Source organism: Sus scrofa, chromosome 5, assembly GCF_054392235.1.
Source record: "Sus scrofa isolate SSC_HxYL_T2T_F1_AM1 chromosome 5, Sscrofa_HxYL_maternal_Yorkshire_Landrace_v2.0, whole genome shotgun sequence".
Lineage (NCBI taxonomy): Eukaryota > Metazoa > Chordata > Mammalia > Artiodactyla > Suidae > Sus > Sus scrofa.
Genome location: NC_139387.1, coordinates 54,220,454 through 54,236,612, shown reverse-complemented (window position 1 = coordinate 54,236,612; position 16,159 = coordinate 54,220,454). Strand labels below are relative to the sequence as shown.

General features: G+C 41.8%; 1 protein-coding gene across 2 annotated transcripts in view; it reads right to left on the bottom strand.

Annotated features, from left to right (window-relative positions):
• The window catches only part of ITPR2 (inositol 1,4,5-trisphosphate receptor type 2), a 529,852-nt gene that overhangs the window by 44,948 nt on the left and 468,745 nt on the right, over positions 1-16,159 (bottom strand). For both annotated transcript variants that reach the window (XM_021092919.2, XM_084956514.1), the window contains one exon: positions 4,068-4,228. In XM_021092919.2, coding sequence (XP_020948578.2) covers positions 4,068-4,228 — 161 coding nt within the window. The remainder of the gene's footprint in view (positions 1-4,067; positions 4,229-16,159) is intronic.

Here is a 16,159-nt window from a genome sequence, read left to right as displayed (position 1 = left end):
TTGCCGTGAGCTGTGGTGTAGGTTGCAGACGAGGCTCAGATCCCAAGTTGCTGTGGCTCTGGTGTAGGCCAGCGGCTATAGCTCTGATTTGACCCCTAGCCTGGGAATCTCCATATGCCACAGGAGCGGCCCTAGAAAAGGCAAAAAGACCAAAAAAAAAAAAAAATAGTTTGCATCTATTAACCCCAAACTCCCTATCCATCCCACTCCCTTCCCTCTCCCCCCTGTCAACCACAAGTCTGTTCTCTTGTCTGTGGGTCTGTTTCTGTTTTGTAGATGTGTTCATCTGTGCCATATTTTAGATTCCAAATATAAGTGGTATCATATGGCATTTGACCTTCTGACTCATTTCACTTAGTATGGTAATCTCTAGTTGCACCAAACTGTTAAGCATAGTTACCTTGATTTGGAGACCGAGAAAACACAGTCTTTGAATTGAGCTATGGACAGGCTTCCACTTGCCATGTGCTCTAAAATCTTCTCTCTCACTCTAGAAGGACCAAGATGAGGAGGCCATACTCTCCACAGAACCTGAACTAACAGATTTTCTGAATGGTGTTCGTCAGATACAGATTTTTTAGAAGTTTTCCAGGAAAGGCTATTTCAGTAAATGAACACTCTTACATACACATGACTTTTTGTTTCCATCAGTCCTAAGCTTTGGATCACTCTTCCTTCTCCTGGCCATTAAAACACAGGACCCACACCTGTTCTTGTGGATGTGCACTGCTTGGATGAGAATGAGACCGTTCATGTTGGAAAAAGCCTGGGGGCTCTCCTTCCTCCGACCATGGGTCTAGAGAGAGCGCTGACGGAAGAGGATGGACAGACATACAGATCAGTACTTACATTTAAAAATTTAAGTATAAGAGCCTGGCAAAATGCTGGTTCTAATGTGAAGGCTAAAATGGGTCAACATTTTCACAGCAGTCTCCTCTCATGGTAAAAGTCACCTGGTGGCTTCCTTATCATAAAACCCAAAGGCTTTGACCTGTATCTTCTTTATAAAGAAGATATCCTTGCAGCAAATGATGTTGATGAACTCTGACACTGAAGTGTTCATCTCTTAGCTTCTCACACATGCCACTCCCTGGCTCTCTTTCTGCCCTTTTTATTGTCTTCTTGTTTACTTATATTTGTCTTTCTTCTTCTTCCTAAAGGGAAGATTCCCCAGGTTCTGTCTCTCCTTTTCCTTCACATTTCTCCCTTCTCCTACCTTTATCTGATGGCTCCAATTATCAATCCATATGAACAATCACAGTGACAACTGTCAATTATTGACCACGAGCTGGACCCTTTTTATATATCATCTCCCTGATCTCATGCCAATTGTTTGCCTTTCAGGTGAAGAGGCAGAGTCTCACCCAAGGTTCAAAAACTCATCCAAGATATCAAGACCACACAGCTGTACATGAAAGAACCAGGGATTGAGTCCAGATCTTTGTGGCTGTAAGGTTCACGCTGTTGTCACTACCTCATTTCTCCTAATCCATGACTCAGCCTCCAGTCTCATTCAACATCAACAAGTCTTCTCGTCTGACTGGCTTCTCCCCCCTCAACAGAGATTTTCTAAACCCATTCACCACCTTTCTCCCAGTGAACAGAGTCTGGCTCCGCTTGTAGACCTCCACCTCCCCTGCTCCTCCAAGACCTCCTCCCCTAATCTCATCAACTGTCCAACACACCTCTCACTTCATCTTTCCCTTCTCCAACCAGCCTGCACCTATGCCTGAATATTATTCTGGCCTACATTATTCCTTCAGGTAAATCCTTCAGTGGCTTCCCATTATTGAGATAAAATAATGCCCAGGAGTTTCTGCTGTGGCACAGTGGGTTAAGGATCTGGCCTGTCTCTGTGGCTACTCAGGTTGCTGCTGAGGCTCGGGTTTCATCCTTGGCCCAGTGCAGTGGGATAAAGCACCTGGCATTGTCCTGGCTGCGCCTTGGAATTGATCCCTGGCCTGGGAACTTCCACACGTTACAGGAGTGCCCTAAAAAAAAGTAATAATGATATCAAAACACCTACGCTTCTTACTTAAAAGTCCAATCTACTTTCTTGGCCATATCCCTCAAAGTTTCCTTACAAGTAAATGATGTGCCAATGAAAGCCACCAACCAACTATCCCCTGAGTGTGAGCATGAATGGTCCATTTTTATGCTTTTGTTCAGACTGCTCCCTCTTATAGAAACCCACTCTTGATTTTTTTTGTTTGTTTGTTTTTCTTCATTTTTGGCCTCCCTGAGGCATATGAAATTCCCAGGCCAGGGATCAGATCCGAGCCTTAGTCACAACCCAAGCCAGGGATCAAACCCACATCCCAGCGCTCCCAACATGCCGCTGATCCTGTTGAACCACAGTGGGAACTCCTGAAACTCACTCTTAATCCAGCAGAAACTCCCCATCTCCATGAACTCTACCCTGTCTCATGTATTGCACATGAACAAAGACCGACCGACAGACAGACACACACACACATCCCCCTCCACCACCTTCCAGTCAGATGTCACATCTTCAAGTCTTCACAGATTTTCATCTGTTCCACTCTTGGGGACCTTAGTCTATTCTACTTCTGGCTTATTATTTCCCTCCTCTTCTTAAAAGCCCAACATTCCTTGGCAGAGAAAGAATGTTTCAGATTCTTCAGTGTATTCCCCTAAATATTTTTGTCTGAGAGAAATAATGGATGCCTGATAAATATATATTAATTAAATATACTCAAACTTTGATAAAATGCAGCATTGTGAGGTCACATTTTGGATGCAATGCTTTACCTGGTTTTCCCCTAGCAAGCACAAACAAAACGTTTCATACAAATGGTCTCTGAGCATCTTGAGCTCAAGAATGTACAAATGATGACTATGAGTGCACAGCCTCAAAATGACTACTTTTCCCCCTAGTTTGGAAGGAAAAGAGAGCAAAAAAGGAATATGTGGAGAAAAAGAAACAACAACGGGAGGTTCTGCCCACTGTCATATGAAGAACAGAGAGGAAACAGAGGAGGATGCAAGTCAATAATTAAATCGCATAAAAAATGCTGAACTCCAAAAATTCAATTTACATGGAGCTCTTCTGTGACGCATAAATATTGTCAGGTAAGGTAAACTACTGCAATATTAACTTGCACTTAGTTGATGTAAGTTATGTTTTCCTAAGTGGATGGCAAGCACTCAGAGGGGAAGACATAGACCATGGTTATTAATCTGGTTCTCCTGACACTTAAGTGCTTACTAAGTGTTATCCATGGGACTAAGCACAAAGAGGTTTATGACTCGTCTAAAACCTCATTCTCAAAGAGTTAACACAATTTTGGAGAGTACTTTTTGAGAAAAATTCCAATATATGCCCACATTGATTATAAGAATATAATAATTTATATCAGACACAATAATCCTTACTCACTAATTATATCACGGATACAAGAAAGTTGTAACTTTGACTTCTCTTTAAGCCAGTTGTTTTAATCTTTATGAAACAGAAGAAGTTTCGAATCATGGACAACCCCACTCTCTGTGCAATATTGTTGATCTTAAGGAGTTACAAGCAGCTGGATGCGCAGGATCAGTGCAAACCCATCACTAACACTGGTCAATCTATCCAAAATGTATGCTGATAAAAAGCCAAGGCTCCCACATGGGGACTGAATATGATCCTATCCCAAAACACAATTTAATTGCTTAAACCCTTGATTTCTTAAATTCAGAGAATGTTTTAAAGTATGAATCTTCTTTTGCCAATGGGAAAGTTCCAGATTTGGGCAATTGAGACATTAGCAATGATAGGAGGCATGAGGTCAGAAGATGACAGACAGCAATGGTGCTATATCACATAGAGAATTCCTCAGGAAATGTCACCTGTGCACCTGAGGTTTTGATTTGATTTTAACCAAGAGATCCACTGGGAACCAATGATTTAGCCAATATCGGGGTCTTCAATGACTGACCGTCCTATTTAAAAGCTAACAAAATGATTGCTTAGAACCTTTACATTTTGGGAGAAAGCAGGGTAGGGAAAATGAAAGCATACAAAATGCAATATAGTCACAGGTCCAAATCCCCTCCTCACTCACCACAATCATTTGAGCCACGTAACTTTCAGGTCCAGTGTATTCCGTTGGATCTTTAACCTTCACCAGAACTAGGAAGTACAAATAATGCCACATATTGTGTTCTGACTTGATGTGCTCCTCAAAAGAAACCGTTTTGTTATCAAACTTGTCCCTCTCGAGTCCTGCAAAACACAGGAGACACAATGCACGTGATTTGTCATTTAATCAGCATTCACTTCTTGGCATAAAGACAAAATACAATAATGACTGCAAAAAAATGCTTTCTGTAAGAGTGTGACAATTTAACATGTTATGATTCAAAACAACATAGTACATAAGACCTCCAGAAAAAAAAAAAACACCAGAATTTTTAATTTCTTCCCCACTCACATTTTTTTTCTTCATGGATTCTTGGAAAAGCACAGTCCTATAATGTAACATTTGCAGATAATTTTAAAGATAGCTGTATCAAAACTGTCAAATTAAACTGGACCCCTAAGAAAAAGAAGTCAAAATGACTGTGCCAAAAAAGGCATACGTACTAGTCAGGACAGAAAAAAAAAAAAAGTCATTTTACCCAGGAACTTTTGGAAAAAGACAGGAGGCAGCTAAGAGTCATCTCTTCAAACCACTTGTAATCAGTAAAGGGCAAACGAATGTCCACAGCAATCTGGATTCTGAGTGCAAGACGGCCTCACGGGCCTTGTTCCACCCCTTAGAACACAGGCCTTGTTCCAGGCATTTTGGGGAAGGGATGGTCTGTTCAATTTCCAGGACATATTTTTAGCCTCTGGAAGGACACTGAGGAGAGGATCTGGGTAGTAAGATTCTTTTCTCTCAAAGGTTGAAGGATAGATGAAAGGCAATGAATGGAGAGGAAGAAAAACCTCTGTGGAAAAAAGGAATTCGATGGCCAAGTAAAATGGGATGTCAGGATTTAGTCTGGTTTTGCAGTTCAGATACTGGAGAAATCTGGAAATTGAATTCCAAACCTTGGCTAGTCTTTTCCTAAGCACTTTTTTTGTAAAGGTCATTTGGCCTTGCAGGCATGAAGAAGACCCCTTAAACAATAAGATACAAAGTACAAGAAGTAAAAAATCTGTCCCTAATGAAGGTGTGACCTTTCAAATTATATTACTGGATATTGTTACGGAAAATACCATACAATTTTGCTGGCCGATGGCTATGCCTCCTCTTACTTGACCTATCATCAGCTCAGCATGCTTCAAATAAAACCCAATCCTCTTCCCCAAACCTGCTCCACCCACGTCTTCTTTTCATTCCATGGCAACGCCATTCTTCCAGTTGTTCAAGCCAAAAGTCTAGGAGTCATCCTGGAAACCTCTCTCTCTCTCACATACCACCCCCGATTCAAATTGAAATTCTTTTGGCCCCACCTTCAATATATATCCTGCATATAATCCCTTCTTACCACCTCCACTGCTACCACGCTGGTCTGAGCCATTATTGTCTCTCATCTGGATTACCCCAATAATCCCCAGGCCTCCTTGTTTCCACATTTCCTGTTCTCAACACAGAAACCAGAGTGATCCCTTAAAAACCTGAGTAAGACGGTGTCTCTCCTGTGTTCCAAACCCTGCAGTGACTGCTCACTTCTTCAGAATAAAGGTCAAAGTTCTTACAAGGACCTACAAGTAGGGTTGCTGGATAAAATACAGGATGCCCAGTTAAGTTTAAAGTTCGGAAAAACAATGAATAATTGTTGAGTTTCAGTACATCCCATGCAATATCTGTTTGCTAAACACTAAATGATGCGGCCCTCTTGCCTCTCTACCATTGTCTCCCACTAAGCCCTTGCTAGCTCTCATCCAACCACATTGCCCCCTGCTCTTCCTTGTACACAGACCGCTGCCTCAGGACCTTTGAACCCACTGTTTCCTCTGTTGACGACACTCTTCGCTCTGGGGTCTATGTGTTTCTCAAATCTCACCCTCTCAGTGTGGCTTAACTTGATCACTTTATTTAATCCTACAGCCTAACCTTCCCTTTTGTCAATACTTTCTATTACTCTTTCCTTTTTCCCTTCTTTTTCCTATAGCGCTTATCACCTCCTAACAGACTGAATATATAGCCATGTCAAGAGGTGTTCAGTTAAACTGGACCAAAAGTGTCATATAAAGAGGTAAAAATGGGAGTTCCTGTTGTGGTGCAGTGGAAACAAATCTGACTAGGAACCATGAGGTTGCAGGTTCGATCCCTGGCTTCGCTCAGTGGGTTAAAGATTGGGCATTGCCGTGAGGTGTGGTGTAGGTCACAGATGCAGATCAGATCTGGTGTTGCTGTGGTTGTGCTACAGGCTGGCAGCTGTAGCTCCAATTTGATCCCTAGCCTGGGAACCTCCATTTGCCTCGAATGTGGCCCTAAAAAGCAAAAGCAAACAAACAAACAAAAAGAGGTAAAAATGATTGTGCAAGAAAAAATCAGCCACTAATCAGCACAGAATAAAGGAGTATCATTTTATCCAGGAATTTAGACACAAGCTTAATACATTTATTATTTATTGCATGTTTGTGGGTAGATGTATTTGTCTCTTTTCTTCACCGATGGTCCCAATAGCTTAGAAGAGTGCCTAGAACATAGTCGGCACTGAACAAAATATTGATTGGATGGATTAAAATACGCCAGTCATAAAATATTGTTCTACTAGGATGGCTAAAATCCAAAACAGATAATAGCAGTGTGGATGACAATATGGATTAATTGAAACCCTTAGACACTACTGATGGAAATATAAAATAGTGCAACTTTGAAAAACAGTTTGGCACTTCCTCAAAAGGTTGAACACAGAGTTCCCAAGTGTACCAGCAATTCCATTCCTAGGTATCTACACAAGAGTAACACTTATGTACACACAAAAGCATGTATGTGACTGTGCACAGCAGCATTATTCGGAATAGCCAAAAAGTAGAAAGAATCCACATGCTCACCAGCTGATAAAAAGCTAAACAAAACATGGCATATCCATACAATAGATATTTTCCTGCAATAAAAAGAAAGGAAGTACTGATAGATGTTACATCATGAACCTTGAAAACATATTAAGTGAAAGAAGCACGTCACAGAAGGCCACATATTATATGATTCCACTTACATGAAATTCCAGAATAGGCAAATACATAGAGACGGAAAGTAGATCACTGGTTGCCTGGGTTTGAGGAAGATGGAAGGTTTGCTGGGAAAGAAGGGAGCAGTGAAGGCTAAAGGGTATGAAGTTTCTTGAGGGCAGGAACATGAACATGAAAATTTTCTAAAATTGATGGTGTTGGTGGATGCAAAACTCTGAATATACAGAATCCACTGAACGATACAGTATAAATGGGTGAGTTGGAAGATACATAAGTGGTATTTCTATAGAGCTATTACCACCCCCCCAAAGGAGAAGATTTTAAAGTAGATTTTTCCTAGAATTCAATTTGATGACTTACCTGTTGCAAGGTACGTAGGACTATAAAGATAATGTCTACTACCAATTAATCTGTCCTATGGTAGAGGAAAGAAACAACTGGGGTTATATTCTGAAGTGGTACAGACTGCCAAGGAAGCCTAAAGGGGGGCAAAGCAAGTTCTGACAGGGTACATATTAAAAGGTTTTAAAGGGGCATAAAGCTTTAAATGTTTGGCTTATGAAACATGACTATGAGTGGAAAAGAGATGAATAGTAAGAAAAGGTAGTTTTTACTGAGCACCTATTTATGCTGACAACTACAAAGATGTCCAGATATGCTATACTAATGACAGTAATCCAGTCTGACCTTTTAGCATATGAGAAAGAGATTCAGAAGGATTCAATTAATTGCTCAAGTGAACATCTCCAGTTAGTGGGAAAGTCAGCAGTATCTAAATAAAAATATTTTTGACCCCAAAGCCATGTTCTTTTGCCTCTGGATAGAGGAAATAGCACAGCAAAGCTAGAGATGAAAGCACATGCCCTGTTTCGGGGAGTGTCAGTTCCTTTGGTGTGGCCAGGAGGGAACACTGGAAAATGAAGATGAAACAGTGCATTTGTCACAAACCATGAAAAGCTTTAAATACAAAGCTAAGGATTCTGCACTTTATTCCTAAAGCTTCTGAGTGGAGACTAGCACACTTGGAGCTGTGCTTTAAGTAACTTCCTGTGGCAGGATGTAGAAGAAGACTGTGGGAGAACAGGCTGAGGGGGGAATCCTGGGCACTAGGACAGTGGAGAGGGATGCAAAGGAGGGAAACTGGTTGTCTTTCATCTCCACCGGGTCTTGCTCCCTGAGTGTCATGGTCCATTCCCAAGGTTTCAACTGCCATCATGCTGATGATTGCTGTCTTTATTCTCAGTACCCACCGTTTTCTCAACTCTAGTTTCTACTTCCAGCTGCCTCCCGGATAACTTGCAGGCATGTCAGATTCAACTCATCAAACATTTGTTTCTTTAAACTCTTCTTCCCCCTCTCTGTTAATGAAATCCCTGTCCATGAGGGGACCTCAAGTCATCAGACTTATGCACCAACCAAGCACTCCTTGAGCTTGTCCTATAGTCACTCTCACCTTCTCACAATTCTCTAAATACGCCCTATCCTCTCAAGACTCTGCCTCCATCCAGTCTCTGTCCTGCTTTGCAGGAATTTCTTCTGGAAGAGCCAGCTCAACTATGGACACCACTCTGACTCCCTTGGTGGATCCTCTCTGTGTCTACAATCCTTTGCTCTGAAAATCTGTCTGTTTCTGTCTCAGGCTCTACTACTTTACTGTCCGAGTTATTTTTGTTCTACTGGCACCTGGCAGAGTAACTGGAAAAGTAGGCATTCAACTCAATTTGACAGAATAATTGAACAAACAAATAAGAGAGACCAAAGAGGACTCTGGAATGAAAATTTAAGAAGGCTTGATGTCCAATTAGAGGTATAGATGTAGTAGGAATTGAGAATGACTCTAATGAATTTCTGACTTGAATGACTGAACTTAAGGTAGTATCACTAAATCTAGAGGGAAAAAATGGAAGGGATTTTAAAGGGAGGATATGTTTGATTTGGGATGTGTTGAGTTTATGATGTCAATAGAACAGCCAATGCTGGGATGTTAGGCAGGAAGCTGGAAATTCCAAATAGAGCGTTCAAGATGTAACTCTGCTGGTTCAAGGACAAATGACACAGAATAAACAATGAAGGCCAGAGTATGGAAGGAGGTGATCAAGGGAGAAAGACAGGAAGGATAAGAGGAGCTCTGTGTGCTCGACACAAACTTTTCAGGAAAAATGATGAAGACAACACTTATGCTGTGCTTCCCACCCAACAGCACTAAGGTATGAGCACATACCTGACCACCAGCCAGATATCCCCCACTCCTCCTCTCTGCTTAATTCTTCTCCTCAGTCTTTGTCCATTTGACAGTCTATCTATGTCAGAAAAGAAGTTCCATGACGGCAGTGTTTTTGGTCTATTTTTGTTCACTGCAATACCCTAGCACATAGGAGATGCTCAATACATATTTGTTCAATGGATAAGTGAATGAATGACTCTTGTGCATAAGTATAAATGATAAAGACAATAGAATAATGCATAAAGTATAGGTAAGGGGCAAATATATGAGAGAAGAACACAGATCCTTTCTTCCTCCTACCACAATATAGCCCTTATCTCCTATTAAATCACCTAGAGAGATCTTTAATTCTAGGAACCTGACTCTCCTTATGACAGGAATTCTGACCTATCATCAAATCCTTTTTCCATTTTGTTCTTTTGTCACACTTGGTCCGCCAACATCTCCTTTTCACTGGACTTTAAGCCTCTCTGGCATTGCAATCTCTGTGGTGTAGGTTGCAGATGTGGCTCGGATCCTGTGTTGCTGTGGCTGTGGTGTAGGCCGGCAGCTGTAGCTTAGATTCGACCCCTACTCTGGGAACCTCCATATGCCGCAGGTGTGGCCCTAAAAAGCAAAACAGAAACAAAAACAAGGAGTTCCCGTCATGGCGCAGTGGTTAACGAATCCGACTAGGAACCATGAGGTTGCGGGTTTGGTCCCTACCCTTGCTCAGTGGGTTAACGATCCGGTGTTGCCGTGAGCTTTGGTGTAGGTCGCAGACACGGCTCAGATCCCGCATTGCTGTGGCTCTGGCGTAGGCCGGTGGCTACAGCTCCGATTCGACCCCTAGCCTGGGAACTTCCATATGCTGCGGGAGCGGCCCAAGAAATAGCAAAAAGACAAAAACAGAAAAACAAAAAAACAAAAACAAAAACAAAATTAGTGGTTCATGTGGACAGCATTGCCAGTTTGCTTCCATGCTCACTGCTTCAGCTCTGTCATCTGCTTATCACCAGCCTATCATGGCTGCTTTCTGGATCACTGGCAATTGTTGTCTGAATAATCACCCTTTGCCATCTGGTCATTGTCTTCAAGGTGAGGAAAGTCCCATCTGCTCTCATCTCCTGTCACAGTACCTACCCCTCTCTGTTGCTACTCTGGGTATCCTTGGAATATTCCTGGGGCCAGTTTCCGGCGTGAAGAATCTCTCCTCTGTCACCTGATACAATATCCTCACTTTGAACCACAATTTAACACCTGACTTTTCCAAGAAGCATTTCCCAATCAATCACAACTATTTTACAGTTGACAGGTACAACCCCTAACCAACCCACTGTTGAAACTATTCTCATAGTTAGGGTCTTATAAGACATACACTATTAGACCTTATATGTAGTAAGCAATTCCAGGAATGAATGCATATCTAGGTACACGTTATGAGAGCACTTCTCACGTGTTTCTGCTGAAGGTCCTTTGAGGGCAGAGAATAAAGAACCCTTTTCTTCTCTGAGGTCATTTCTGTTACTGAGGTCACAGGAATTAGTAGCTAAAAAGCCTGGAACCACTTTTCAATATTTCAGTAAGTTTCTATTTTATTGTACATGTTCACACTCAATTCGTTCTACTTTACAAGGTGTTTATTTGCTCATAGGTTACTTTACCTAAATAGCCTCTCAATTTTTTTTTTTTTTGTATTTTTTTGGGTCTTTTTTAGGGCCGCACCAGCAGCACATAGAGTTTCCCAGGCTAGGGGTCGAATCAGAGCTACAGCTGCCAGCCTACACCACAGCCACAGCAACGCCAGATCTGAGCCACTTCTGAGACCTACACCACAGCTCCCAGTAACGCCAGATCCTTAACCCACTGAGCGAGGCCAGGGATCAAACCCTCGTCCTCATGGATGCCAGTCGGGTTTGTTAACCACTGAGCCACAATGGGAACTCCTCAAACTTTTTAATAATCCTAAAGCTTCTGAAAAATGGACCATGTTGATCTAAGACCTCCTGATATATCACCCTATATCTCTGTGGCCACAGGAACAACACTCTACATGTGACAAAACTTGGAATAACTTGCAAGTTGTGCATCCAAGTTTTCTGTCTGCAGTATATATCAAATTAGGACTTAGTTGCTTTATCTTCCTTTTATAGATTATAAATCACATAAGTATAGAGACAATATTAATTTGGAGGTGACTAATTGGACTGTCATCATTAAGCAAATATTGATGAATGATCCCTAATACGTACTATGGAAGCATAAAAATGGCTAAGATCTAGACATGGTCTCCTAAAGAGGAGGAGTTATCACGTATTGAGAACTTATTCTCAGCTAAGCATTGAGCTAAGAGTTTTTATATACAGGATTTCACTTATACCCACCACAACTCAAAAACATAGCATTATATTCCTCACTTTTTTTCTTTTTTTTCTTTTTTTAATCTTTTTCTACGGCCACACTCAAGGCATATGGAAGTTCCCAGACTGGGGGAAAAATCGGAGCTACAGCCGCTGACCTACACCAGAGCCATAGCAACACAGGATCCGAACCTCGACTGCAACCTACACCATAGCTCACAGCAATGCAGGATCCCTAACCCTCTGAGGGAGGCCTGGGATCGAACCCACCATCTCATGGTTCCTAGTCAGATTTGTTAACCACTGAGCCATGGTGGGAACTCCTATATTCCTCACTTCTGAGGTGAGAGGAAGCTTAGCCAAGATCCCATAGCCAGGATGTAGAACCAGTGTAGATCCATGCCTATTTGACTGTAAAGTTCATATACTTTCTATAATATGGCAATGCACAGTATCCAACAGAAGAGATAACACAATGAGAGATGTGTACTGTACCATACAGGTAAGTGTGACTGAAAAATTTAGGAGCTGCTGTGTTTGCTTCTGGTTAGTGAGATCAGAGAAGGCTGAATTCCTGGAAACATAGCTTTAGGTCTGGGTCTCAGAGAGAAGGCAATAGTTCAATGGCTTAAGAGTTTGGGCATTCCAAACGGGAACACTATAACCGGTTTGTAGACATTGTAAAATTGGCTGCCAAGAAGCCATACATTTCTAAATGTCGATCAGCAATGGAATGTAAAGTGGTGCAGGCACTATGGAAAACAATATGGAGGTTCCTTAAAAAACTAAAAATAGAGTTGCCATATGATCCAACAATCTCATTCCTGGGCATATATCTGGACAAAATAATAGCTTGAAAAGATACATGCACCCCTATGTTCACTGCAGCACTATGCACAATAGCCAAGACATGGAAGCAACCTAAATGTCCATCAACAGAGCAATGGATGAAGAAGATGTGGTACATAACATACAATGGAATTTCAGCCATAAAAGAGATGAAATAATGCCATTTGCAGCAACATGGCTGGACCTAGAAATTATCACACTAAGTGAAATAAGTCAGAAGAGAAAGACAAACATTATATACTGCTTACATGTGGAATCTAAAGTATGATACAAATTAATTTATCTATGAAACAGAAACAGACTCGCAGACATAGAGAACAGATTTGTGGTTGCCAAGGGAAGGGGACATGGGGGAGGCATGGATTGGGAGTTTGGGATTAGCAAGTGCAAACTATTATACACAGAATAGATAAACAACAAGGTTGTACTGTATAACACAGGGAACTATATTCAATATCCTATGATAAACCATCATGGAAAAGAGTATAAAAGATTATATATATATATATATATATGTAAAACCATGCTGTACAGAAGAAACTAACACATAATAAATCAACTGTACTTCAATAAAATAAATTAAAAAATTAATTAATAGGAATTCCCACTGTGGCTCAGCAGGTTAAGAACCTGACACAGTGTCTATGAGGATGCAGGTTCAATCCCTGGCCTTGTTCAGTGGCTTAAGGATCTGGCACTGGCCCAAGCTGCCGCATAGGTCACAAATGTGGCTTGGATCCAGTGTTTCTGTGGCTGTGGCATAGTCCTGCAGCTGCAGCTCCGATTCATCCCCTTGCCTGGGAACTTCCATATGCCACAGACGTGGCCATAAAAAGAGAAAAATATGTAAATAAATAAATAAAATGCATATTTCTCTGTGCAAGGGGTTTATTACTGGTTATTAGAGCTTTAAATATTAAAAAACACACACAAAGAGCCAAATTGAAAACAAAGTCAAAAGTCTGGAGAGAGGTTGTAGCCCTGGCTGTATATTTGTCAATAATCTGCATAAAATGGTGTTAAAGAGGAGGGCAAGGAAAAGAGACAAGGAGTCAATGATAAAACTAGATCTGTTTCAGGGATTGGGAGGAGAACTAGGGCCTTGAGATGGACCCAGAGAATGTGCAATCTGAGCTAGATGAAAAGGTCAGCAGGAAATTCATGATGAGCTTTGAGAAAAACATTTCAATTTGGTGATGAAGGTCATTGTGATATTTTAAGGAATTTATAGGTTATAGGCTTTTTGATCACTGCAAAAAGCCAGAGAGAATTTTGACAGAAGGGAAAGCCCAGAGGAGCAGGAAAGGGGTGAAGGGATGCTCTTATTTTGCTACTCATGTTTTTGTGTTGCTAGAATGGGGGAGAATGGATCATGTCTTAGGATGAGGCTCACATCCTACTGATAGATTTTCCCAAAGAATCCCATGTTTCAGAGGTAGTGCATTCACATACTAATTATCATGATTGTGAAGAAAAAGGCTTTGGGGAAGCAGCATAAAGACAAGATCATGAGACATGGGAGGATCTCCAAGGGCAGCATCTCTTTCTTCCTTGGGGCTCACTCTTCTACATAATAACTCTCATTCCCAAATCCTCCAGTTATTGTACATCTTCCTGGTGCCACGTCAGTCTTGCGTTCCTCCATCTAATCTAGGCATATAAAGACTCCTCCTTCTACATCACTCCTTCCAGCAAGTCCCTCCCCAGCACCGTGCAATCTGGAATCTGCCTTTACCCTCATGGAAACTCCTCTCTGAAAACACCAAAACCTCCTAAATGAGAAAGCCAAAGGCTCTGCTTCAGTTCACGTTATTGGCCTTCTTGGCTTTGATCCAGTTGATAATCAATTCTTTTCTTTCCCAGGCTGTTTTCTCCCCTTCCTTTCACGTGTCACCCATGACTGGTTGTCATCATACCATTCAGACTGAACACTCTGGGCACGCACGTGTGTGTGTGTGTGTGTGTGTGTGTGTGTGTGTGTGTGAGAGAGAGAGAGAGAGAGAGAGAGATTCTCTTTCTTTCAACTTTTCAGTGCTGATCTACTTCAATCCTATCTTCTCCTCTCACCTGGGAGCCTTCTCCCACACTCCAGCTTGTTCTGTCCCATTCAGGCTGAGGGTTCCCCCAATACTGTCTCCAGTCCAGACTCCTCTGAGGTGCAAACCCATATGTTGACCTCTGGAATAAGTGTGTATCCCACTGGAGTGCTCAGTACAGACCTCAAATTCAGTATTTTGAAAGCCAAACTCAGCACAGTCCTACCTAAAATTCTTTTTCTTCTTCTATTCTAAAACTCGACTGTTGGTAATACCATCCACCCAGGCACCACGCTCTTTCATATTCATTTCAAACCATTAAGATTTTAAAATTCTATCTTCCCAATTATGTCTTAACTCTGTCCCCTACCTTGAACACTGCTACCACTAACTCTCCTGGATCTAGGTTTCATTATCTCTCATGGACTACACCAGTAATTCTATCTGGTTTCTCTGGCTCCAATGTTGTCCTCTGATGAACAACTTTCCATAGCTGCCACAATGCTCTCAAATAAAAATTAGACCCTGCACTCCTCTACTTAACAGTTCTTTAATGGTTCACCATTCGTTACAAGTCCAAAGGACAAAGTCCAAGCTTTTTAACAGAAAAGGCCACATCAGATCTGGCCAATCTCTGTGCTTGGCATGCCCGGCTCCAAAACTGATACTCCAGCAACACTGAGCTGTTCCTAGGAAATGCAGATTCTTCTCATGCTGTTCTCCCCTCCATGCCTTTCCTTATGCTGGCCACTCTGCTTCTCCCACTCTGAAATGGCTCTTCCTTCCATCTTTTACCATCAGCTCCATCAGCATCTCTTCTAAGAAACCCTTCCTGACTTTTTCTCACCTGCCCCCTGCTACAGCCCAATAAGGTGTTCACAACCCATGAATTTATCCATCCTTTCCCTCCATGCAATAGACAGCAATGATATTTATTGTCTGTATTCCACGACAGCTTGTGAACACCCTGAAGAAGGGCACATCTAATTTGTGTTCATTTCCTTGGAACACAGCCCATGATTACAAGTTAGTATTTGGGACACCTTTGTCTGTTGGAGGAATGCTAGAAAGGCTTGGAAGAGCTATTCAGGGAAATGAGACAGTTGACAAAAGGTGGAAAACCTAGGAGGGAAGGGGACTTATTGGGGGTCCAATTTAAGTTACAGAGAATAAACGTTGCAGTGAAGCCCTTATGCTTGTTTTACGACTTTTATCAAGAGATTCTTTAGCTTGATGTGGAAAAATGGATGGTGAGTGAGTGTCACCAGGAGTTGGTAGAATAGGAAAAAGGATCCCAGGGTGATTAAGCCAGCTATGGAGACAACTAAAGCCATAAAGGGCTGAGATCTAAAACACAGAGGGTAGAGCCAAAGGAAATAATGAGGACAAAGAGAAGGTTGGGTTGGCCAGAGAGAGCTAATGATGGAAGAAGGGGAGGATAGGGTATGAGAGAGAGAGAGAAGTTGGGAGAGAGGGAGGGAGAGACAGAAACTGAGAGAAAGCACAGTTCAGAATCAAAAACAAAGTGCAGCCAGTGAAAAGAAGTTCAAGCTGCTGGAATAATCATCTGTGGATTCAT